This window comes from Chinchilla lanigera, unplaced genomic scaffold (genome assembly GCF_000276665.1).
Source record: "Chinchilla lanigera isolate Chin_1 unplaced genomic scaffold, ChiLan1.0 scaffold00009, whole genome shotgun sequence".
Lineage (NCBI taxonomy): Eukaryota > Metazoa > Chordata > Mammalia > Rodentia > Chinchillidae > Chinchilla > Chinchilla lanigera.
The window spans coordinates 17,943,908-17,971,517 of NW_004955410.1; the positions used below are offsets into that span (position 1 = coordinate 17,943,908).

The window sequence follows — 27,610 nt, forward strand, 5'->3', positions numbered from 1 at the left end:
TAAAAAAATTCTCTTGAGCACATTATTCTTGTGATTTTTGTGGATATCTCTGAATGAACTCCTGTAACTTCATAAATCTTGTTTCCTTATTTATTATCATAGGGAGTATGTGTACGTACGTGCATGTGTATGTGTGTGTATAAAATTTTTGCATAGACCACATGCAAATGCATGTAAAAAACATAAACATCTCTAGAAATGGATAGTCAAAATCAAGGAGGAAAGTATTTAAAATATTTGCATGGAAAAGATACTAATAAAATATAAGTAACCTGCAAACAGAACCCAGACGTAAGTACTGTATTTCCTCTTATCTCATTTGGAGGATGTACAGGTAGCTCCTCCTTCAACGTGTGTCTCTCACGCTCAGTGGTCACCCAAATTTGGGAGCCCTGGGACACATCCTTTCCCTTTGCGCCGTTGCAATGTAGAATTTTCCTGCAGTCTATATTTTTATGTGGGACCTCTCACTAGGGATCTCTAGAACCTTAAATTCAATTTCCTCATTTGCTCAAAGAATCTACGAATTTAGCACTTAACTGGATGTCCATTAAATGAACTGGGTTTCATAGTAAATGTCTGCCTAATTTATAATCAACCAAATCAATAGTAGATACGCAATATTCTTTCCGAGGCTGAGGCCCTTCAGCGATCTTTTTGTTACTCTACTGCAGTGGCAAAAGGAAAGAAAGAAAATGGAAAATAGGAGTCAAAGAATTAGAAAAGGAAATGAGAAGAAAGACGGAGGAAAAGTCACTGAAACTTGTTCTTCTTTATCTTCCAGTCCTCTTGCTTTCTATTTCAAAGAGCTATGTTATAAGGACACTTTCCACAGCCGGACACAGAATCCAGTGTTCGGCTTGAATAACCCAGGAAGACCGGCAGGGGTGAGGGGCAGCCGGCTCCGTTCCCAGCATGCACAGGGCTCTGTCGTGTTTGACCATCCACATCCCTACCGGCACAAGCAAACGGGATAATAAACTAACCTCCACATATAAACAAGCGTACTTGAAGAAAATAGCATAGTTTGTAAATTATTTTAAAAGCCTTATCTTAGAGATGTAACACAGAATACGAAAAACATTATCTCTGAGAAAACATGTATATAGGTCTATGCTCCCAAATGCATCTATGCACACACATAAATAAATCCATACATTTGGTGCCTTTCTCTCTATTTGTGTACTGTTCGGCTTATATGCAAAGGTGACTCATCTGAGAAAGCTGGCATACAAATAATGCTTATACAGAAAAAAATTCAAAAATTTTACCTCAAGGATAAATTTGAGTAATTGTGCAAAGTTAGAATGAAAACTAAGCATGTTCTCTAAAAATTGAAAAAAAAATTGGTGCTGTTAGGCAGAAAATAAACATATAAAAGTGCTTAGTAGTAGAATTTCTAGTGCTATGCCAATGTTTCTAATGAATATCAAAATACTAAAAATGGGAAATATTTAAGTTTTAATATTAGCTGTACTGCTTACACCTAGTTGACTTAAAACTGCGAGTGTACCTCAGAACATAATTTGCAATGTCAAATAGGTAAAAAATCAGCATCGAATAATGAATTTGTTCTGACTGATGCAAAAATGAAGTATAATACCTCGATGCACATGGTGTGACATAGAGTCCATTTTGTCTTTGTGTTCATTGTATTTAAAGAATTTTGAATGCCAAGGATCTTAAAATTTGTTTTAAAAACTAAAATCTCCTGGCAAGCGCAAGGTCGTGAGTTCGGTTCCCGGTACCGGAGAAAAACCAAAAAAAAAAACAAAAAAAAACAAAAAACTAAAATCTATTAGAAATAAAAGGTAATGTTACAAAATGTCTATTACAAAAAAGTCTAACTCCTAAAGGGTTAATGTGAAAGAAAAAAAATATACTTGTAAATGTAATTTTACGAATATTAAAAACTTGCAGAGCAAGATATAAGAATATCGTCTTTATTTTACTTGCCTGCAACATGCCTGATTAGTAAAAATATGTGTAAGATCTATATTTAAAAGATTATATTGAAACTCATTGGAGGACAATTTCCAAGTGGCTTTTATTCAATATGCATTATAGAATACTTATAGAAGATGAAAAAAATGATACACATGAGTACATAAACATGATACGAAACAGAATTACAGCATCACTTTGGAACCTCAAAAGTTTTTTTCATCAAATCCAGAGGAATAACTGGTAAATGGTACTTGACCTTCTAAATAATATTTGGCTATAATACAGCATTCTTCTGCCACTACTGAAACATTATTTTATTTTTAATGTGGTGTTTTGTTTTCTAACTTGAACCAACATTTGTCTGTCTAGTAATAATAATAATAAATGGAAATTTATTGTTTTATTATTATTTTTACTGTTTTATTATTATTATTTTCAGTGAGTCATTCTCTCTCTCTCTACAGCACCAATATAGACAGTTAAAATACACATAGGTTTGATTTCTCCACTCATCATGTGATGTTATAATTTCTTTATGTAATAGAATGTATAATCATAGAAAATGTATAATCATAGAAAAGAATAGATTAACAATTATGCACAGTTTAAGGTGAAGAATGTATGCCATAAAAGGCTGTTTTAAAAATCAATGAAAATAATTTGTGAACTGTTACAACAAATGAAATATTTGTTTCATGAATTTGTCTCTTCAGATTGATATTATTCATGCAAAATGGAATTTTACTGACTTTACCATACACTTTGCTATCATAAATTATGCAACTTACAAAATGATAGTATATACATGTGTATGCATATATGAAGGGTTATATTTTATGCTTCGTCTTCAGTTTGTTATCACTAGATACACAGTAAGTGGTTGATAACTCCCTATTGTTGAACTATAAAGCTGGTAATAACAACCATATGTAAGAAGACAAAATCTAAAAGTGTGACTGTTTAATAGGAAGATGATGATCATGGATTTAACTTGTTTAATTTTTTGTTTGTTTCACATTGCTGGTTATAAGGGGTTAGGCATATGAAGGCTGAGAAAACTAGAGTAAGTATAGAGAATCACGACTCATCCTAGAAATACGGCAACTCAAATTTTTCTGTTACATTTTTGACATTACAAAAAAATAAACTATAAAAGTAGTATTTTTGGAATATAAACATAGTATGAAGTAGTCAATAATTTAATGAATAAATATCTACTGAGGACTTCCACCCACTGTATGTATTAAGGCTGATAGAGATGAAAAAGACAATCTCCATGAGCACACAAAACCTAATGTCAGGAAAACAATCAATCTACAGAATAATTAGTGTGATTTTGAAGGCATACGTAATTTTTAAAAATTTGTGTATGATATTAATTTCTGGAGAAATTTAGAGAGTATAATCATTGCATAGATTCTGAGTTAAATTGCCTTCCTTAAGTTGGCCTAACAATTTCAGGCTTTTTAGCTGTAGATTTCTTCAAAGATACAGCAGAAAGTAGTACAAAAATCAGTCACATACCTCTGAGCAGGCGCTGAATAAATTATCTGTGTCTCACTCTAGAAATTAGAGACTAGGCATTTTGAAATAAGCGCGGTGGTCTGAATGAAGCAGTGACTCTGAGATTACTGATTAGTCTTGCTAGCTGAGTCCTTCTCTTTTATTCCAGAAAAATGATTTTAAGTATGGTATGTTAAGATTAGAAGTGATTCTTTCTAAACGAGTTATGACTAAAGCTATCTCTCTCTTTCTTTATGTCTATATCTATGAAGACCACCAATGCTTTTTGTATAGCTAGATCCATTTTACATATTCTTTGCAAGTTCTTGTCAATGTTAGATGATTTACTCTTGGAATGCAACACCCTTTGTTTATTTGTCTAAAATTATTATGGGACAGAGTATAGTTCAGTAGTATGGTATTCACCTAATGGACATGAACCATGGGGTTCAATTTCCAATACTGCAAACAATACATAGATAAAATTACTATGAGCCTCCACAACTATTTTAATGGATGCATACTTAGTGTATTGATGAGCAATTATGAATATCCTCTTTTTTTAAAAAAAGGGAAGAACTTAATATCTTCTACCCCTATAAGACCAGGAGAGGTGTAATATATGTAAAATTTCAGACCATAACTGTAACTATAAGTAATAACTGTCACATTATCTAAATGTTTTAAGTACCAATGTTACAAAATATGTGGTTTTCAGTGATGATAGAACATGTACTTTCAAGATTATTTTCTCTTGTGTTTGAAGACAGGACTTGTATATGAACTCAGTGTTATATTACCGTTGGGAAAGTTGAATGTTTCCATTTAACAGTTAACTTAGATCTTCATAGAAATTTTGAAAGAACATAGTATAAATTGTTCAACCAGTGCTCTCTTAAGCACCGGAAAAATCATTACCTGTCCCAGTCCTTTCAATTTCTATCATAAGAAGCACAAGGAGCAGAACTATATATTTTGGTAATTAATTTCCTTAAGATAATGTTAGAAACATCATGTTCCCTAAAATATAAATGAATTTCAATGTGAGCATGCTAGAGGATGATATTAATGACATATGATTTATTGTGACAAGAGATTTTATCTGAAACACCATTATTAGGTGTAGCATTTCAAAAATACCTTTGCAAATTCCTGAAAATATGAAAGCATTGTTTCATATGAAGCATGTTTCATTGCTAAAATCCAAAAACTCTGCCTTTGTTTATCTGAAATTGCTTGTATACAATATGTCTTCTTTGTAGAAATTCGTCAGAAAAATCATATGCTGAGTATCTGTATTACAGTTTAGGGAATTACATAAATTCTTGGAGCTGAAACATGATCTTTAAAAGTGTTGGATTGAAAGACATATGCTTAATTGAGCAGGTAATACGTGGAGTTTTAGGTCTGTTATCTTTAAAAGCAGTCAATTGATAGCCTATTGTATAATTGGCTGTACTTCTGGCATCATTTTTTTCCAGTTTTCCCAAATTTTATTATGGCTGTAACCCTTTAGATTGAAGAATTTCAAAGAAATCCAAACAAAGTTTTAAATGTAATGAACTACTAAATTTGTACAAGATATCTACATAGCGAAAACAAATATGTAAATAAGAAGAGCAAATGTAACATTGAAGTATCTTCCTAATCCCTTTGCATTATGGCATGTTTGAGATGTCTGTTCTAACAGCACTTTATACACCTCCAATAACATTTCTCCTCTACTGGACTGATTTCTATAAGGGCGAGAGCCTGTTTTCCCACCATGACAGCACACATATATCGTGCCTAGCAAGTTTGGCTCCTTCCTATGTCAATTCCTCAGCAAAAGCATTGGGTCATCAACTGGATCTATCATCTGGCACCCCAACGTCAAGCAATCTGACCTGCCCACCCTACCTGCAGCGCTGGCAGGCACAGTGAGTAGTTCTGGCTCATTGAACTTATAATGGCTTGTTCCGTGGAGGGGGTTAGTGTTGAAGTGAGAATGAAAGAGACACTTGGTACTCAAGAACTTCACAAGGGACCAAGTGATTGGGTCATAGATGAGTCCCTGTAGTGTCTTTTCTCTCTTGTTCTCTCCCCTGACTCAGAGTTTGCATAAATGACACCTAGGAACACTTGGTCCAACATCAGGAGAGACTGAGGTGATCATGTAGGAAGGGTTTGGGGTAGGAGTGCGAGGTCAGGACAAACATCTCCAAGGCCATGGTGCTTTTTCCTGCACCGGTCTGGTTCCTGTCTGTGTCAGCACTGAGCACACCCCGAATCTTTCTCATGACCAGTCTCTACAACAGAAGCAGGTGTGTTCCATGCACCACTGCACCCTTCATGTCCAGCACAGGGATGAGTGAAGGTATCTATCTACCAGGGAAATAAGAGCTACAGCTAGTGCTCATGAGTCCCTCAGGCTTGACTCAGGTACCTCCTGGAGAAGTCATTCTTCCTTCACACAGCCTTTGGTTGTCTTTGTGCTCTTCACAATTCATGGCCACAGTTTTTGTACTGTCTGTACTGTGGGCTCAAACATCCCAAGTTGGATGAATTTGGCAGTTGCCAAATCTAGTGTGCTCTCTGCTGGGATACTCTTTCTTGTCAGTCACCTGCTCAGATTGTTGATCATCTGAGGGGTCCCTTGTTGTCACCCTCTCATTGCACACAGGTCCCCTCCTCCAGAAGGCCTTTCTGAACTTCCCCGTAAGGGCTCCTCTTTCCAAGGCCACTGCTCCTTGGTAGACCTTTCCACACCTAAACAATGGTCGGTTGAGCACAGGAACTAGACCAAATCCATCTTTCTGTGATCCTCATCTAGCAGTACGTAGTACTGGAATGGGCTCAGGCAAACATTCCGAAAGGCATCACCTCTTAGGTCAGAGAATCACCTCTGGAACAGATAGATCCCAGCCTCTTGATTGCTTGTCTTATTTTAGACTTCACTCTTAGCTAGTTGGTTAGTAAAATAGCCTGCTGAGCCAGAGATGAGGTTCTAAATACCATGCTGAATGTCAGTACACTCAGTGTACCTGCAAGCTTTTCCAGAGATAGCAGGTCAGGATAGCCTCCTTACTATCTGGTACTTGGAAGTCCCAGTAGACGGCTTAAATGGGGGAAGGAGGAAAATTTACACTAAGTTTCATCCTTTTCTGTTCTACTCTCGTGTCCTGTTCTCCCTCCATCCTCACCTCTCCTAGAAACCAGGGGTTATAATAAGAATTAAATACCGAAATTTTGTTCCAGAGGAGCAAAGCCAAGGCATCAGGAGTAAAGAAAATGAAATGAAGTAAAGTTGGTAACAATAGGAGATAAAGCCAGGTGATGCATCTCCAGGCTGAGAACCACTTCATGGGGCACAGCTGCTTGTGAGTCCCTGGAAGTGATATCTTATGCAATTCATGGAAGGAAGTGAAGAAGACAGAACATATCTTCTTGGTTCTCTCCCATCTCCCATTTTCCATTAGTCACATTTTACCCCATGAGTATTAATCTGCCCGCACTACTAGATTGCTAGTGACTGCTTGAACTGGGGTCTTCCACATAAGTCTGGAAGTGGTGGAAAAAGACAAAAACTCTGGGCATAGCTGGTGAGCTCTAGCAATACCTGTGATGTGTCCAATACAGTTATCCTCATCTTCCAGTCGAGGAAACAGTACTGTGATCAAGCACTTGTCCCAGACACACAACCAATAAGTCAGACATTCTAGATTTGAACATAGCCTTGATGTGGATATTTATAAAACTAAATAAAGAACTTGGATTTTATGTAGCAGACAAAATAGCCATTAAATTGTTTATGCTATGATTTGTGTGAAATGAGGACTTTTTTAAACAAAGTTCCCAGTCTTCACGGTGCTCCATCTTTTTATCCAGCTAGACGCAGTAGAAGTAGACAATAGTAGGGAGATGAATGTGTGCAAGATGGTTTTGGGGGTTTCTGAGGGTTCTCTGAATGGGAAAAGAGATTTGTTTGTGTTTCAACACTGCCTTCTACTCCCTCACTGTCTTCATCTAGGTCTATGCCAACCCAAACTGCATGGCCAGTGAAACGCAAGGAGCATCTTCGTGGGGAAACCAAAATTAGGGTAAGAGGAAATTAATATAGAAGCCAGGAGCAAGAGGACCATCTATCTGCTCACCACTGGCCTGTGGGCCTGGGACCTGGCACCTGTGGATGAATCCTTGGTGTTGACTAAAATGTCCGGTTCTGTTGAGCTGTGGTCCACACTGAAGCTATCTGTGTGATTATGCATCTGTTGGTTTTTATCCACATATGTCATCATAGTTGAGATCTCAAGTGTCCCCCCAAACTCTCATGTCCTCAGGGGAGAAGCTTTTGGAAGGTGATTAGACCATGGGGCTGCACAGCTGAGTCCCTAGTAGGAGGTGTGAGCTGGCTGGAGGTGGGTCACTGAGGGTGTGACCAAGAGTGGTTTATCTTGCTTCCCAGTTCTTCCCTTTATCTCTCTGCTTCCTGACTGCCATTACATGTGCATCAGGCCCTTCCTTCATTTCCTTCCTTGGAGCTAGCCAAACACTGACTGAATTCTCTAAAGATGTCAGTTGAAATAAATATCTCTTCCTTTAAATAGAGAGTGCTGGGTAATGTGTCTCAGGGACAAGGAAAGTGAATAAGACATACTTTCTCCTAGCTCACAGGAAGGGAAGAAGCCTGCAGCCTTCTGACTGCATCTAGAGGGCCTTTATCGGGGTAGGCTGCTGTATTATTTGCTACCGGCTGGTTTCTCTGCCTCCCGCTTTATCTTAGCTTACAGTTCCCTCCACTTAGGAACTGTGCAGGCATCCCAAACCACCGGAGACCAGAGGGATACCAGACACCACAGTGTGACCGGAAAGATTTCTAACACCACCACACACCCAGCATTCCTCCAACTCCATAGAAATGTGTGACTATGAGACATTCTAGAAGCCATTATTGGTCTGATTATTTGCTTCAAGTGAAATTTTTCCTGAACCTATTTATAAGCAACACTTACTCATGCTTAAATTTTGTAAAGAAATTTAAATAAGGTCCTAAGAAAATATTGAGGCATTTAACACATTATTGTAAACAGCATCTAACCACATATGGAGCAGTAGTGCTATTGATAATAAAAAATGTAATAGATATATGTGAATGATAGAAGCATTGTTATTAAGAAGAATTCAAGTTATTCTGCAGAAAGGAACTCATTTGTCTTTGACACCTGAATGAGGATCATACATATTGGCATTATTATATGCAGGTTGTGATATTTGATTATCACAAAACACATTGATGTACCGCTTTCTATTTTTAATCATCTCTTTCCAACCTTTGTTTCTCTCCCTCCCAATATATCATGATCTCTCACCTTCTCTCCCTGTGTCTCTCCTCTCTGAATAAGTTTGCTACAATGTTCAAGACCACTAAAAGTTTAAGAAATGTGCAGGGAGAATATTTGAAATCTATAAGACATTGTGGAACTCTCCCATGCTGCATTTTCCAAGCAGATTTTTTTTTTGTCTTAAAACCTCTTATACTATCAGAATACAAGATCATGAATGCTTCACAAAATGACATTTAAGAGAGCATAACTTATTCTGCCTTATACAATTGTTGAATGTAGGTTAATAACTATGTTCTTTTCTAGATTACTCAAGACGTGTCATGAAGTGCTGAATCCTAGAAAGTGAATATAGTTTCAATGATGTGATCAACATCTTATAAGATGAAAGTTCTCTTCCCTTCAGACACAAAAAATACTTAGAGGTACAAACCTTTAATCAGATTACGTTTCACTTGATTTTGTGATACATTTGGGGAAAATTCCAAATAGTAGTAAAAGTAGAAAAGGAAGACACAGTTGTTACTGCATCACTCGGTTCCCCTTTCCAGAAGTAACCACAGTTACAAGACTTTTCCAGATCCTTCTAAAAGGATCACACACATAAACATCAACAGATATATTTTCTAATTCCTTTAAAATGAATATCATAGCTTTCTAAACTTTGAGAGAACAAGTCACCTGTAAGGCTGTGAGTTATTATTTGTGGAGTAAGAAACAGTTAAAGGTAATACCAGAAGAATAGAAGTATTTGTCTTACTAAAATATTTAAGATAATTTAACGAAACTATTGAGATTCAGATAGAACCTATGAGACTATTTACTCAGATGATTCTCACATAAAGTAGCACACTCAAGTGATCAGATTAGGAAGATCTGAGACAATTTTGAAAAGAAATTTTCGTACGAGATATTTCTTATGAATTTACAGGGAAGAAAAGTATGTTAATGCACTAGTATGTGAACAAATGGGAGAACAAATAGAAGCATTTCCAGGTGCTGTTATCTAATAGATAGTAAGGAGTATTCACGTCTCAGTGTCCCCTTAGCCAAAAACAGAGAGCAAAAACTGGCTTTGAACATAAGTCTGTAAAGTCGCTGAAATATCTACATGGAAATATTAATTTTGGTTTGGAAAGGGTAGAAACAGAAGAAAAGGTGGTTGACTTGTATAGTATTTTTTCTAGGGAAGCGAGTTGGAGAGGGCTGAACTTTCTTCTATCTACAAAGGTCAGTGTCTACATGTTGTAGGGAAAATGTTTTCCTATTGCTATTATGAGAAAACTTATTTTGTTTGTCAAAGTTTTTTTTCTGTGAAGGGAAAGTTTTCAAAAAATATTCTACACCATTACAGATATTATTCCAGTTTACCATGCATTTGGTTGAGGCCCATATGAGATGGATATTCCAAAGATTAGATGACTTATAAACCCATGTAACAAAGTTATTCAACATTATCAACTCAGAACTGCATATTTTCCTTGTGATTAAAGTTGATCACCATTCATGTACTACATCACATGAAAAATTCTAGTAGGATAATAAACTATTATTTTCATCATACACTTGAAAACTTTGTTTTACAATATATAAACATTGAGTAGATATGGGCATGTTGCATTTCTATTATTGTCAGTCTAAAATATTGTCTATTATTGTCAGACCCAGAATTTAAATTTTCATCTTAATCATTACACATATACCACAGTAGAGCCTCCTTTAGTCATTATGTATATAATGTTTTCAAACTTTTATTGTAACACAGTTCATCAGCAACTATCATAATGTAAATTTGTCATTCGTTACCTTACCTACTGTTGAATTTCTCTGGGTGCTTTTCTCTCATGATGTGAAATCTATGTGCAATGGAGGCATCCTAAGAGGAGAAATAGGAAAATAAAAAAAGGACAGTTCATGATCCTGTTACCTTGTGCAAACGTAAATTGAAAGAAAAAACATATTTTTAACTGACTTCTCCTTTACGGTATCATTGCCAAAAAGATGTTCTGAAATTAGGCAAAGATGGACGTCAATTCTCAGCAAGTGTGATTTCTACGATCACGTCACAATTGGTTATTTGTCGTTCTTTTTGTTTGTTTGTTTGTTTGTTTGGTTTTTCTCCCGTACCGGGAACCGAACTCATGACCTTGCGCTTGCCAGACAGGCGCTTTTGCCGCTGAGCTAAATCCCCAGCCCCCGTATTTGTGTATTTATATCAAGGGATTGATTTCTATTTTAACGTACAGTTTCTAACAACTGTTTTTTCCCCGTGCTCAAAGTATATTTACCATGGTACATATCATCAAAAATGCCACATAGTGACTGAAAGTATTGTTAAAGAAGGGTTAAAAAGAAAGCTTACAAGAAAATGGTCAAATAGAGAGCTCCTGCTGCTTTATTTACGGAAATAAAAAGATAATTTCAAGGCGCTGAGTCAGTAAAGCCTGGTAATATTTGACTTCATAGTTTGTTCTATGTGTAATCAGTAACTCTTCATACAAGTTGCTTTCAGAACTATCTTGCCAAGTGCAGCCATACAATGAAAGATTTATTTTTTTGGATAATTTGGGACAAGTACAATTTATCTCTGAGACCCTAAGTGCAACATTTCTGGATCCATTGGAGTGTCTTATTTGTAGGAACTCTTTCAGAGTTTTTCTTTCATACAGGAATTACACTGAATGTGTGCGACTGGGGGTATATTGTGATCTGAGCTTTTCAAGTACAGGCTGCTCTAATTGACATTAAACAATTAACCCTATTATTCCAAGTGAGGAGATATTTTCCCAGCTTCCCCCACTCATGATTAGTCACTCAAACGACAAACAAATACATTTACCAGTGATCTCAATAGAAAAGGGCTATTGTTGTGATTAAATGTTAATTTTGTTTCATAGAGGAGATAACAGAAAAGAGAAAAACCAAAACAAAGGAGAAGAAGAAGTTGTATATCTGAGAGATTCTTGAAAACACTAATCAAGGATTAAAAGTCTAATCAATGAAATGAAAAGGCTAATGTGCTTACTCATGCATGACAAAGCATGAGGCCCAGTAAGAGAGGGACAATGCCCATCGCAGATGGCAGAGCTGCCTCCCTGCAAAAGAGAGCTAATTGTGATTTCTTTCTGTGCATTTTACCCTCCAAAAATTGCCAAGTAATTGAGTGATGGAATTGGCACAAAGGTAGAGAAACATAAGTACAGAAACAACACTTAAAATAAAAGTTACACAAATAGTCCTTTACGGCTTGCTTTTCTAATGTATAATTTGGTTCTTTGGTTTGCTAAGAAGTAATAACATGAAGATGATTCACTTCTGTTGGTCCAAGAGCTATCACATATAGACACAGAATCTGTTTCTCTTTATTTTAAATAATTACAGTTTTTAAAAAATATGATTATTTGTTTTAAATGTAATCATGTTATGGACTGGTCTCCTTATGATATGAAATTATGGAGAATTCTAAACTGGGCTGTTAGGGTATATGTGGAATAATTATTAATTATTTTTTAATTTATTACAAATTTATCCCTATTCACATCAATTTGGAATACCTTCTAATTAAATGCACGTCACCAGCATCTCAGACAAACAACAACAAAAGAATATGAATCAGGACTGAGAATCATCAGTAATAGTTACTCATAGGGAGAATATCATTGAATTCACTTCTTCTTGAATTATTTGTTTCTGCTAATTTGGGAAACAGACTTTAAAAATAGATTATGCAGTATGATTCTCTTTATAAGAGTGTACTTCTGGAATAGAAAATCTTGTCTTTTCCAAAGCAACACAGACAGGACACAGGAAGAAAGAAAGGACAGAAAGGACAGACAGATACCAATAGACCAGTGAAATAAACCTGACTAAGACTGAGTCAGCCACTAATGGAGAACACGAAAACACCAAATAGAGAAAGTTGAACTTAATTAGCTCTATCTCCAAGATATGCAGGCAATGGATCGTTTAGTAAAAAGAGGGCTAAAATAAAAACTAGTCTGGAACACTGGTAAGCTTTTTCCTTGTTGAATGCGTTCCACTACAAAAAAGGTGCTGGCTTTGCCGACTACAGGACTGATAAGGGACAATGACAGCAGGTGCTCATTTGGATGAGAATTCAGACCAAATTCACATGGGACCCTTTCCCTTTGGCAGTGCCCCAAGGGGTTTGAAAGAGTACTGCCAAAAGCCACAAACTTGTTCCGCAGTTATATTTCAGGAATACTTAGGATTTTCTAACAAGACACCAAATAAGAAAAAAAATAAACATAGCACTTTTATAAATTTTAGTCTTTCTTTTCTATGTAGTATTGTTGTTAAAGAACAGAAAACAAATCAATAGCACATCCACTTCTTAGAATAGAGAAAGTGAATTTAAACAAACTTCCAGTTACAAGTCTTGCTACATTGAACAATTTGCTTATTAACCAGAAGTCAATACTTCCTTATCTTTAAAAGAAAATACTTATAGTCCTTTCTAACACCATGGGGGTGATTAAATGAGATTATTGTGTACAGCAATTTAAATAGTACTCTGCAGAGTAGAGATTCCAGTAAATTTTACAAACATAAAAGGGTTTTCTTGAGGGTAAAAGAAGGTGCTAAACATACTTAAATTATGTATTTTTCAAATACATGTTTTCTTACTTTCAAGCTGTTTTATCATTTCTTGAATTTTTAAGCAGTTTTGAAAATCAATTTTTCAAAATCATATCTAAGACATTAAAATGTATCACGTTTATTAAAGCAAAAGAAATTTAATCTTCATATTTAGCAATAGTTTTGAGTAGTTTTTCTAAATAAATATTTATGTCTACATCAATAGGTACATGTAAGAGAAACAGGTTTTTAGCTCTATTTATCTCAAATACAGTTTATAGTATTTATTTCAAATACTGTTATTCTTTTGAAAAGTGTTTTTCTCTTTTCTTAAATGAGTTTATTACAATAGATAATATTTGATTAAAATAGACATAAATCTGTAAGATTGTATTTTAGGATGCTAATTTGAAAAATTTTATATTCTGTGGATTATAACATTTTCAACTGTAGGCCATTCTATACATGCTGATATACCTGAGCCTCTGACAAATTATAAGAAAAAAAAACATAATCAATACCAATGTCTTTATTGAAATGTAATACATACCTGCCCAAAGTTTCTCATGGACACTCTCTTTTATTCCTTTAAAAAATGCTTTCTCATAATTTAGCAATTATAAATTGTGCTGCTATAAACGTATGTATGCTTGTATCACTGTAATACAATGTCTGCAACCTTTTGGGAAGATGCTTAGGAGAGATATAGTAGGGTCAAATGGAATTTCTAGTTTTCATTTCTTGAGGAATCGCCGCATTGATTTCCACAGTAATTGCACTAATGTATAGTTCCAACAGCAGTACAGAAGTGTTCCTTTTTCCCTACAACCTTGCCCAGATTTGCTGTTTTCTGAGTTCTTGATGATAGCCATTCTTACTAGAATAGAATCTCAGTATTTTGATTTGCATTTCTCTAATGGTAAAAGAGACCACTAGAGAATATTTTTGATTGAGTCTTTTATTTTAGGGTCATCTAATTTTTGAAGTTCTTTATACATTCTAGATACTAGTCCTCAGTCCAAGGAGAGGTTGGCAAATTTTTTTCCCACATTCTATATGCTGTCTCTTCACTTGGTCAGTTGTTTCCATTGTGGTACAGAAACTTTTAATTTGATATAATCTAAGTTTTTGATTCTTGGTATCATTTTTTATGTAACTGGAATTAACTAGAGAAGCTGCTCATATACCCAGCAACAGATGAATGGATAAAGAATATATGAGAAAACTTTCTCTCATAAATACTTTTTTAAAAATTTGCAAACTTTTAATTTTTGTTATATAGCCATTGGACCCGGAGTAAAACTTTCTCACTTTACTATCTTCAGAACAGAAAATAAGATCTTTCAGTTTCAAATTAGTATCATCTACAATGAAGTTGCTCAGATTCTCAGATATAAGAATGCAAGATTGATCAAGCAATTAAAGAGAATAAAAAATAACTAAAAAAACATTAGAAACAATACAAAGCTTCACTAAAGAAGGTGATATATAATATAACCAACATTGTTAATTTCCTATCATTTTGTTTTGAAGTCCTGTATTGTCTTTATTGTTATTGTGTTATTTTGTTTTTGTCTTTGTTTTTGTTGTTTTATTACTGTTTTCTCTTTAAAATAAAAAAATTAGTATCATCTAAAGAATTACTCTATGATGCAACTTTAAAATTTAAAATTAATTCTTATGTGCTATTTGAGTTTTCCTTGTTGAATAACTTCAGTTCTTCCTTGTTTGTGGAAGGATGAATTGCAATTTGTCCTTGTATGCAAATTTTTTCCCCTCAACAATTACCATTTGTGATAGTTTAAAAGCTGATATTTTTGGTGCTCTACTTATTGAATCACTTATTAAAGATTCCCAGTGATTTTTCTTTTTGGTATATTATTGCATACAAAAATCAGCAATTTTAAGGTGCAGTTCAATGTGTCTTGACAAACAATACAATAATTCATATGCTTTTGTGCATGCATATTTCTTTTCTGAATACCTTCTGACAACTTTTATACTTTTTAACTGCGTATATAAAATGATTGGTGTTAGACTCAGCTCTATATTTTACTGGGTAATTGACCTTGAAAAGTTTGCTTAGATTTTCAACATTATAATTTATGTATTTTAAAATAGTATTCTTAATAATTGCTTTTTTACAGATGGTGTTATAATTCCTGGAATTGAAAACTTTGTTGCATATAGAAAGCAAAAAAAAAAAAAGCATTTTCACTCACTGTTATTGAAGTATATTTGTTACAGCTTTGAGGTTTATATCACTCATTGGTTTACAGATTGAGTGAATTAAAATGTGTAATTTTTAAGTACTTGGGAAAGTTGTGTTTTGGAATTCAAAATTTTATGGATATTTGAAAGGCTATACTATGAATATATGATAAATTATGTAACAAACCCAAAGGGTCAGGAACAGCACACTGTAATTAAATTTCACATAAATATTTCTATGCTAGGATATAAAAGGTATTAACATGAAGAAAGATAAATTAACATTACAAAGATCATGCCATTTCAGGTTATATTTCTTACGAAGTAAACTAAGCTAAGTTTGGTTTTCAAAGCTTTGTTAGATCTTAGCATTCAGATAAGAGATTGTGAATCTATAGTCTATTTTCCATATGACCTTTGTTCTCCTGACAACGTTTCCCAGAGGAATAACCTGCAAATCCATCTTCGGTGCATAATTCCTTATTGTGGCAGCACGATAGGCCTTGTGCAAAGCATTTGAGATTTAGGGACTGAGCCCTCTCGGCTGGATTCAATGATTCCCTCACAGTAATGGCTTTACTATTTCTGGACTTGGGGCCCCTGTGCCAGCTCGTGTTCTGCTTTCAGCCATGAGTTGATGTCCACAAGGTCCTTGCTAGAAGCTGAACTGATACCAGTGCCACGTTCTTGAACTTCCCAGTCAGTCTACAGGGCTGTGAGCCAAACTAACCTGTTTTTCTTATGAATAACTCAGTCTTCACTATGCTGTCCCAGCAACACAAAAACAGATTAAGATGTGTGCTAACGTTCTCTTAACTGATCCTAAATAGAGGACCATGAGGAGAGGATTTTATCCTGGATTATTCCGTGGATCTAAATGTCCTTACAAGTGTTCTTCAAGAGAAAGAGAGAAGGAGACTGATCAGAGGAAGAGGAAGCATCCCTGTGACTGCAGAGCTGACCTAAGGTGCAGTCACTGCTCAGGGAATGCTGGAAGGCACAGAGGTAGAAAGTGGCAAGGGATGTTTTCTTCCTAACCGTCTCAGGAAGGATCATACGCCTTGATTTCCACCAGGGACAGCACGTTCACATTTGCGTTCTCTGGAACTGTGAGAGAGGAAGGTTGTGCTGTCTTAAGCCTCCAGGTTTGTGGTAATTTATTACACCAGGAATGGGATCTTTACATCTTATCTATTTATATAGATTTTTGAACAAAGCATTATTTGTAATACTTTAGCTTTTTAAAACCACAGTTATTTGTATTCTCTCACTTATATGTTTAAATATTTTTGTACTGAATACTATGCTGAGGATTTCTAATTTAGGAGAAAGTTGTATTTGGAAGTTACAGTAGGAATCACAAAATCTATGTGAACCCTGTAAAATGGCATCAAATAATAGGAGGAGAAGAAAATCTTAGAAAGGTAGATATTTTTGTTTTGAAAAGCAAGACTATAACTTAAGCTAATACTCCAAATATCTAACATTGTACTTAGAAATGCAATAGATAAAAAAAATTGTGTGTACTATAAAGAAAAAGATCTCATTTTAAAAATAGGTGATACAAAGTGCTGAATATAAAATTCCAGCAGTCAACTGAAATCCACATAAATTAAGAAAAGATAGAAAGAGTTGTCCAGATGTAAGAATAATGCAGAAAAATGAGTAGAGCTTTTAACAGTAAACCAAAGTAGTAGAAGGTGATATTATTTATGATAACATCGAGGTGAGTACAAGAGGAGAAACTACTTTCTGAAGGTCACAAAACAAGAGTGAATCATTGGAGTTCTAGATTACCTTGAGTTATAGCTTGGGGGCTGTACTATGTGAGGGCAAAACCAGTGCTTCTGTCTGTGAGCACAGGGGCAAGCACCCCGACTTCACTCTAGCTGGTTATATTTTTCTGTTTCTTGAGATGTTTATGGTTATGGGGTGAGCCCTGGGGGAATACGGAGACCACAGGAGCTCAGAGGCATTGAGCTGAGATCCCACCTGCTGTGAGCGTCGTCTATGGGACCCACTACGGGATTCTGTTACTTAGCTTTGGTTCACAGTGCTGCATCCCCAAGGTAGTTCCTCGAATTAAAACTTGGAGACTTGGGAAAACCACATGAAGGCGATATGGCAAGTTTGAGAGCAAAGCCAATCCCTTGGCTTGGATGTTAGGGTTTGGTGAATGGCAGATGCAAGCGCAACTGCAGAGTTCTGAACAGGGAAACTGGGAGAATTTAGAAAGTGGAGACTGTACGTATATGCAGGTTCCTTCCTTTCTTGTGAATTACTTAACCCTGGGGGTACTTTCTATTGGAAGTTGGACAAGATTGTAAGTAATATTTGATTTAAATTATTACTCTCAAATCTTATAGTTTTGCATAATTTGCAGTCAGTCATTCATTAAAATTTGTCATAGCCATGCCACTGTGAGTGGCCATGTTATAGAAGGCAATGACATTTGCATGTGCATTTTTGTCTGTGAGATATAAGGGCTGACCCCACTTCAGCATGGTCTGACCATCCCTTTCACTCATGATGAGACCATTGGGAAAGTGATTGCTTAACACTCAGGCAGAAATGCAGCATCAACTTCTGCCTAAAACCAACCGGAGTAGGCGATGTGTGATAACTGAAGGAAAGCCTGCTTTGTAAAACTATCACTGACAATCACCCAGGATTATGCAAAATAGTAGTGTAGGTAAACCAAAACTCTTGCTGACAGAAGACTCAGGAAAATGTGAGGTCCGATTATGTAGGTGACCCAGGAGAAAGTCACATAAAAGAAGGCTTTATGAGGAAAGGACATCTAGTCCCAGGTACATTTGCATAGAGGTATCCAGAATGAAATGTTTAATAATTCCTCTCTCTTATCTCCCGCTTGGGACTACAACTATTCGTATCAACTAGAAATAAGAGAAAAAGGGACTCTGATGCCAACAATGTAGGGCACTGCTAGAAAGAGAGAAAGAGAGATCAACAGAATTGGTGATAGAATGGAAAACTGTGTGTATGTCGCTAAGAAGCAGCAGTACTAAAGTGAACAATGGAAGTACAAATTAGGTACATACTTAAATGTCAGAAATTATAAATTTTCATCAAGTTTAATAATGGTTTTTAAGATATCTGGAAATACTATACTTTCTCAGTTGAAAAAAGCAAAACATCTCAAATCAATTACTACTTCAGAAAGGCACATATGATTAATTTGGATTTTAATTCCAAAATAGAAAACCCATACCTAAAACCATAGAACAGGATAAAAATAGCTTACTTAATTTTTAATAGTCTTGTTGGAAATTCCTCTTATTTACACATATTTCATACAGAAGAGCTCATGAAACTGGGAAAGCTAGTTCAGGAAATTGGGAAAATATTTGACCTTAGAGAATCCACAGACACATGCCATGGAGAGAGTATAAATGCTAAGTACCAGATCAGCACTGTCTGAATCTTCTAGAACAGTTTCTTCACATAATTAACTTATGCTTTGTGAGTAAACTTGGAGAAAGAATAAAGAAATTACTATGTACTATATGACTTTTATGATCAAAATTTTCCCTTAAATATAAATTTTCTCCTACTGGACCAAATCTTGATTTGTTTTTACTGAAGGAAGGAGATTGTTTTTCTTTCAGAGCACCTGCTTTAATTAAAAGCGTCTACATTTAGAAACCTAAAACTCTCAAATGAAGCAAATTTTTGAGAGCACCCAATTGATGTTAAAGTTAAAACTGGAGTGCAAACTTTCATTTCAGCTTGAAACCTAGTGGGGACTAATCCAGTGAGGTCCTGCAGAACCCTGAAACTTTCATCATAGCAGCTTTGATAGTAGCTGAACATTAGATCAGGAGATCTCTTGTACAGAGCTTAAGGTCAGGAAAAAAAAAGACTGCTGTTTATGTCATATGACCAGAGTTTGGAGCTAAAGTAGCAAAGAAACATTTAAACCAAAATTGTTATTGGAAAAAAGTAGAATAAAATTAAAGATGTAAAAAAAATCTAAAAGAGAACAAAATTATACTTTGATGAAGCAGTAATGGAATAAGTTGAGTGATGAAAGTCAATTTTGCCTAAACTCTGACATAAAGCTGGGAGTCTCTAGAAGCTCTGCGGGAATACAGAGGTGGCCTACAAAGGGAGACCTTGGAGGTTCCCTTTCACTGAGATGGATCAGACTCCTCAGAGAAAGCCTTGCCGTGAGCCTGTAAAGGCAGACCTCAACCCATAGGCTGAGAAGCTGCTTTCTTCACATAGGTCAGGAGAGGCGTCAGCACACTCTTCACATGCAAGGTCAGGACAGGCAGAGAAGCCCTGTGGGCAGACCCTGAGGAGCTGGAACACTGGCCTCAGTGCTGACATATGAGGACACAAGAAAGGGACTAATTCAGAACAGACAAATGTAGAGCCTTGCTCGCATTTGGGTAGGATAGACACCTGCTTTGGAATTAGACAGTTCCCACTCTGCTACACTTGTGCCATCTCCATGTGGCACCTCCTCCTTTAAAATTGTTGATTTCTACATTATCAAGTTGATACAACTATTAGGAAGACGTTTTTATAAAGTTCTTTATCTCTTCCTGCAAAGTCTTCAGTGAACAAACTCGAAAGCTATTATTGTGTTGCTCGGACAATATGCAACAATAAACTAGCAGTCAAAAACTCATATGCCACAGAGGAAACAAATCAGCAGTGTCCTTCTTCATCATTTTTTAATCTCTGAAACCCATACATGATGCCCACAGCCTAAAGGAAGAGAGTATAGTGTGATTCCTGGGTATAGTCCCTGGCTGACTGGCACCAGGGCTGAGTGAAAGAATGCTGCTCATGTCATGGCAGCACAGAAGCAGAGATAGCGAGGTTTCAGGCAGGGAGATAAGCTTGCCAGGTCACACACACACTGACTTGCCTCTTCTGACCAGACTCCAGCTCCTAACTGCACCTTCAGCAGTGGGGTCATCAGTGTATTATTCCACTAATGAGTATAGCACGTTGTATGATCCAAACTTCTCCTAGTAGCCACTTCTCAGCATGTTAGTGTGTACTGGGTCACTTTGGCTCTAAGCCATAACAGTGTCTTAAGACAGTATCCGTTTGATTCCACGTCATCTGACTAGAAAATATGTATCCATATATCTTTGCTATGATCACCACAGACCCAATATATTTCAAAATTTCTGGCAAGATCCACTGAATCATATAAGATTTCAGTGTGTTTTTCACATTTCTGATCTCCAGGCAATAGAATTCTTATCTCATAGTCTGCAGTTCTCTTTTCCACTTAGTAAAAAATAAGAATAATTTTAAACTTAGTTAAAAGATTTTTTTATAATCATGACACTTGCTTGAGACCTTGAATTTAGAAAATCACGTAAATGTCATATATTGTAAAAGCTTCTTTCCAACACTGAATTAGACATTTAACAACATTTTAGTGTTTTTCTGGTATCTACTATATTCAGTTAGAATAATCTTTTTTGGTTAATGTGGAAATGTGGGATGCATCAATTGTATTTATGTCTGACTTTGATTTATGTGCTTCAGCATGCATTCATCAGGTAAAACCTTCAAATGTGTTTAATGCTTTCACGTGATTTCAGCAAATCTTCAATGACAATCTCGTTGCTTTTGAATACGTAGGAAGTTAAAAGGTAACCACATTTTCCATGTAAAGCTACACATAATGTTTGGGCCTGCAAAATAAATCTAAGTGAAACCTCATTTAAGGTCACCAGTCATTGCCCTGTGGTTGAAATGACCACAATGGGAATGACAACCAGGAAACTGCTAAGCATCTGGGAAGGGAGAAGGAGTGACACAGGAAGGGGGAGTAGGATCTCAGAAGAGTGTGGAGCTGGTAAACACAAAATAGGAGGAGAAATGAAATAGAAAAAAACCACAAAGGAAAAATTTGATTTACTATCTGTAAGTAGAAATGGGAATAGTTGTCAAGGTGAGGAAGGAAATATGCCTGCTATAAATCTGAGGATTACATTGAGGCCAGGAGATCAATCAACTTTGAGAACCAGAATTAAAATAATACAAATTTCTGAGCAAAAGTATAAAAAGCTTGCCATAATGTTCATAAACTCAATGAATTTTGAAAGTATTAATTAATCAAGAAAATGATGCAACATACAATTATAGTTTTTATTTCATTTAATGTCTTTAGAAAACTTTTACGGGAAACTATTTCAGAGAAAAATAAAACAATCTTGGAGCTTAATCATTTTATATAACAGCATAAGTACTTAAGTATCTAAAATAAAATCCAAACTAGTTTTTAGTTTTGTACTGTTCCTAAGATTTATCTCCAAAAATAGTCTAGCCTTATTAAAGGAATTATTTTCAAAATATGATTATATTCTACATGTTTAAAAGTAAGCAGATCAATAGTTTGCATGATTTGACTAAGTTACGGCAAAGTAGTATCTTTCTTTAAATCCCATTTCATCATGGGCAGCCATGCACTCAGCTAATACACAAATTATTCATGGATGTCCTGAGTTGCTTTGTAATTTAAGAATGGTTATCTAGATATCTTTCCATCCTCCACCACGAAGTCACTCACAGCAATGTGAGCACAATTCCTTAAAGATGCAGTGGATAATTGGAAAACACGAGGATAAAAGCCATTGCTGAGAGTTGTGGGAAGCCAGGTAGAAAGGGGCTTAAGCTTGAAAACAATTGGAAGCTGCCTTACTAACGTCAAACTGACTTCCCTCATATGTGCTGGTGCCTGCTTAAAAAGCCTGCAGTTTATAACTTTTTGTTCCAGGAAGTTAAACATAATCCTAAATGAAATATACCCATTACCTCACTATCTCATTCCACTCTGAACCTACAGATAGGCATTCTACAAATTTCTACAATGGCGATTTGTTTTAAATATTTCATTCAATTTTTCTTTTAAACCTTTAGCAGAGATGTATTCTTCAAGGGTTTGATTGGTGTGTTAGCTTTCCCATTATGGAGACAAATACCAGACACTCACAAGTTAAAGGAGGAGAGGTTTATTTTGGTTCACAATTTCAGAGACCTCAGTCCATGGTGAGTTTGTGGTCAATATATGATTCAGGTAAATTATATATTTTGATCTATTAGTTTTGGTAAAGTTGATATTTGACATTTTTAAACAGCAACAGAAAAATAGGCAGATAGTAATGTTTTCATTGTAGAAAAAAATCTGTATGGGTCTAAGGAACTTTTCTAAAATAACACATCTTTTCAGAAATGACCCTAAATCAGTCTTTGAGTCTCAGTCTGTGAGTTCCTCTTTGGTTCCATCCTCATTCCAGCTATAGGGATTATTCGCTTAGTGTGAATTTTTGTCTATGATTTAGATCTAACATACGGTCTTTGCACTGAGTTATTACTCCAGCCTTTTTTCATTCTTCTTTTTTAAATTTTTTTTTAATTTTGAGAATGAGTCTCACTCACTTGCTAAATTTCCCAGGCTGTCTTCAAATTTGGAGTCCCCCTGTTTCAGCCTCCAAGAGTGCTGGGATTATGCGTATGTGCTACACATGGCTGGGATTAGTTTAGATGAAGAACCATCTCTGTTTTTTCTCTAGATTGTTCCAACGTTCCTTGCTCTTAATGCTATTAACAGCTATAGCATATTTTCTAAAACAATCAATATGGTTCAGAAAATAAGGAGAAGCTGCTGACGTCCACACTTTTATTCTTCACCTACTAGCAGCTTTCGTTTAATAATGACAGTGGTTTTTGCAAACGTTAGAAAACAAAATGCTGATTAGTTCTTGTTAAGTAATGGAGGATATTTGCAATTGTTCTCTGTTTCCAAGCATAAATGTTATTTTAAATATCCTTTCATGAAAACATGGTCCTTAAAAAGAGCCAAATCATTAAATAAATAGCTTGAAAATATAATGAGACTCTTAATTTATCCAATTTAATTTAGAAGACCTGATTCCAACATCCCTCACCAAAAATCCACAGAAAAAGCATCCACAGAACTCTCACTAAACTAGATTTGAAACAGAATAAAAAATTATGATGTCATTCTCACCAATCAGATTGAATTTACAAGATACTACTTCTAATACAATATAAAAATTAAAACCTATTCATACCTAGAAAATGTTTCTAGAAGAAAACTTAGAAGGGAAAGCACTTCTTTAATCTTTGCTTCTATTGCCCTCAAATCAAGATGTAAGTGCTCCTGTGTGGACTCTCCTCTCGTCAGGGCAGTGGAAAAAGGAACAACAGAGTCAACAAGTGCTATGCAGGGCAGAGGGCAGAGCTCTTTTGCAGCAAAGAGTGAACTACAGCCTAAGGCAGATAACTGGGGTCAAACGCTCTCAGAGAGCATACAAAAATCACAATGGAAGAACATATATGACACATTTGCTCATATTTCCAACTTAAAATATCCAGTCCTTATATAAGCAAAAGTGTCTCATATTTTAGCTTTTTAAAAGGTAAATAAATGTATTTGTTACACTTTTTAGTATGATACAGATATCAGGATATGAGAAATACTGCTTTAATCTGTGATTCACACAAATTCTGAATTTCTCGATGTTATCCTGTGAAGTGTTCCTGGGAAGTCCCAGGAGGGAGTGGTCCAGCAAAATCTTAACTTCTAACCACCAGGTACATGCCTTCTTTGAGCAGTTGTTATACTGAGTTTAGTCCAGTGTGTTCTATAAAAATTTATCATAGTGGAAGGCTGTTAAGACATGCAACCTGTAAATGTTATAATGTGTATAACTATCTGTGATGGGACAACAACTACTGATACACAAGGGCCCACTAACTCCCGTTGCAATCTTCCTCCAATTAAATGCAGAGAGGAAGTTCAGTTTAACTTGGTACTGATTCTCTGGGGAAAAACACAATATGAGAAGAAATGACAGTCCTGAAGATGGCTGTTTATGAGAGATAATGTAATTTGTCTGGGTCACACCTTATCACGCTTCGTCATGGAAAACAAAAGAAAGATCAACATGGTGATGTAATGGAAGAGAAACTAGGAAGTTCTGTTGGTCAGAGAGAGTAGACGTGCTAGAGGTTGAGGGCAGAGACAATGTTAATATGAATTGTTGTGCTCAACGGAAGTATGAGCATAGATGAAGGGGTCTGTTTGGGTCATCTTTTTATTTGGAATTTTCTCCAAAATAGGACTTCAGAGGTTATTTCGTTATAAGTACTGGTGCCATTTTATTATTTATTTTAGAGCTCTAAATATTTAACACTGTTGTTCTTTGAAATCACCTTCTGAGAACATTTATTTTTCATGATATTTTATCCTAGAAATAGAATGATATAAAAAGAGATTCTCTGAAAAAATGGATTGAGTCTACATAATTTCATGTTATTGGAACTGTCAATCTCACCTTTTCTTGACAGATGTGTGGGGTTTTGTTGCCAGTTCCCTGAGCTAGAAGTAAGATTTCCAGAACTGTTCTAGGCCTGATGTCTTGTTCAGGTCTGACGGTGTTTGCAAAAGTCTTCTTCACTCTCCTTGGTCAACAACATTTCACACAGACTTTGAGTTTGACTTTGAGGATATTGCTCTCCTTCTGCACTCGTCTCAAAATCATATTCACTGTGTTCTCTCTGTCATAAGGGGGGTGTCTTTCTCCATTCTGAAACAAGACCCCCATCTGTGCTTGGATTCTACCTCTCCTCCATCTTTCAGACACAGTATTCCTTCAGGAATGTCTATTCTTTCCCTCCTGTATTCTCTTCCCCTCACCTCCCTAGAGCTTCTTTTTCCTTATCAAACATTGCTTTAGCACCTAAACAAAACTTTTTACATCTCCCACGCTTGCTGTCAGATTCACTCCATCATTTACTAAAACTCCTTGAAAGTAGGGACTAAAATTTCTGTCTTCATTTCCTCACTTCCCCTGATTCTACTCTAACCTACTACCTTCTACAGTCTGGTCAGTTCCCAATAACTAAAACACACACACACACACACACACACACACACACACACACACACACACAAGCACTATGTAGGATGTGTCTCTTTTGTTCACCATCTAACTCTCCCTCCATATCCTACTGCAGCTGGACATTGTCCTCTACTCCATTATAAATTAAATCCTGGACATCTTGGCAGTTTCCCCTCCCTCTATTGGTTGGTCCTTCCCTTCTCGCTTTTTCCCTTCCTTCCTATTTTTCTTCCTTCTTTTTTTAATATTGTTTTCTTTGGAAATGGCTCAGACCAACTCTCATTTTTCCTCCATTTTTCAGGCCATCCTGTCTCCTTCCAGGTCTCTACTGACTGCATACTCAGTAATGACAAGCTCTGTGGTTCTGTTCACACACTCTGCTTTTTAACTTTGTGTAGGTGGAACTGAAAAGGACTGCCGTGTAACCTTGTAAGGAAGAAGGGAATTGATTCTAAAGGCAAAGAACCATGGGAATGTTTTAAACAGGGCACCACACTGTGTTTGAAAGTGATCACTTAGAATGATCACTATGGTGAAAATTCTTTTGGGAGGTTCAATAGTGTAGAGATAATTATAGCTGAACTATCTCAGTAGCAGTAGGGATGGGAAAAGTTTATGAAATACATGAGAAGGAAATGCAGGACTTTGAGATGGACTTGGTGTCGACTGAACATGGGCCAGGGATGCCTGGGCCACATATCGCTGACCAGTGTCTGTCTTAGACTGATAAGATGCCTCTGCCTGAGGTAGAATTAACAGGTAGTTCAATGGAGCTACAAGTGCCCCTTGATCATGTTAAAACTTCAGGTTTTATTAATTTATTATCAATAAATTGTATTATTATTATTTAATTATTATGTATTTATTATATTTTATTTAAAAATAATTTATTTTATTTTAAAATATAATATATTTTTATTTATTATGGAATATAGCTTATATAATCATTATATTTATTATTTTATTATTATTAATAAACTTTTATTAATTTATGAAATTCAATAAAATTTACCACATAATTTTGGTTTTTTAGGATACTGAAAATGGTGAATGAATACAACTGTACCACCCCTGTCCAGTTAAAATAAACAGCATGCTTACACCATCTCCCACAATCCAGCTCCCTTAATGAAAGCCTGAGTTTTACTTTGTTAACTTTTCCTAGTTAGTTTTGACTTGTGTCTTAAGTGTATGTAAAATATTATACACACACAAGTACACATAGATATAATATTGTGGAAAATATGCCACTTAACCATAGAGATTTTCTCAGTCTTTGAATGGGTGAATAAGTAAAAACCTATTTAAATAATTTCTGGTGCTTGTGACTGTCTATATTATGTGTCGGTATATGTCAATATTTAAATAATTAACAAAGAGGAGACTAGCCACTCTATCATTTATAAGTATTGCTTCTAGGACCGCACATATTTTGAAAACAATTAAATAATATTTGTACACTTCTACTCCCACAATTCATTTACTTCTAGTTAATGAATATTTAAATCTCTTATTTCATAATAACATAATTTCATGAATAACTTGAAAAATAAGATGCAACACATAAAGGCGGAGAGAAGAAAAATAGGAAGTAAGATGTATTATACACATATACTAACACCCTATGATATATATAATCATTATGAACTTCCAACATGTACTAACAAAAGTAAAAACAAATTAAATAAAAAACAATAAGGCATGGATTATCTGCAAAGCTAATAGGTCCCCAAAAATTCAATTCACTTTTGCAGTTCAAATTCAGTAGCAACAAAAATACAGTAAAACTACATATTTTAACTACACGGAAAGCAAAGAGTTAAAGTTAAATGAAGTGGGAAAGTTTTAACTACATGTTTATAGATTATAATGGATAGTATTAACTGTAGTCAAATTTGCAAAAGATAGAACCATCCATGTATACTTATGAAGACTAGTTTATGAAAACCAGTTTGCAGTACCTCTAATTTGAATGCTTACTTAATCTATGCAAACTTTGAGAGGCGTATTTGCCTAGTGTTCCTATTTCTGATAAAATAGTTTCATAATAATTTTTGGCAAAATGATTCCATGGTTCACTAAAAATTTGTGTTCAGTTACATTCATCGA

At 35.5% G+C, this 27,610-nt stretch overlaps 1 protein-coding gene across 7 annotated transcripts in view; it reads right to left on the reverse strand.

Moving 5' to 3' along the window:
- Positions 1–27,610, reverse strand: part of Dgkb (diacylglycerol kinase, beta 90kDa) — a 627,035-nt gene that overhangs the window by 266,533 nt on the left and 332,892 nt on the right. For all 7 annotated transcript variants that reach the window (XM_005377328.2, XM_013510618.1, XM_013510621.1 and 4 more), the window contains one exon: positions 10,583–10,647. In XM_005377328.2, the coding sequence (XP_005377385.1) occupies positions 10,583–10,647 (65 nt within the window). The remainder of the gene's footprint in view (positions 1–10,582; positions 10,648–27,610) is intronic.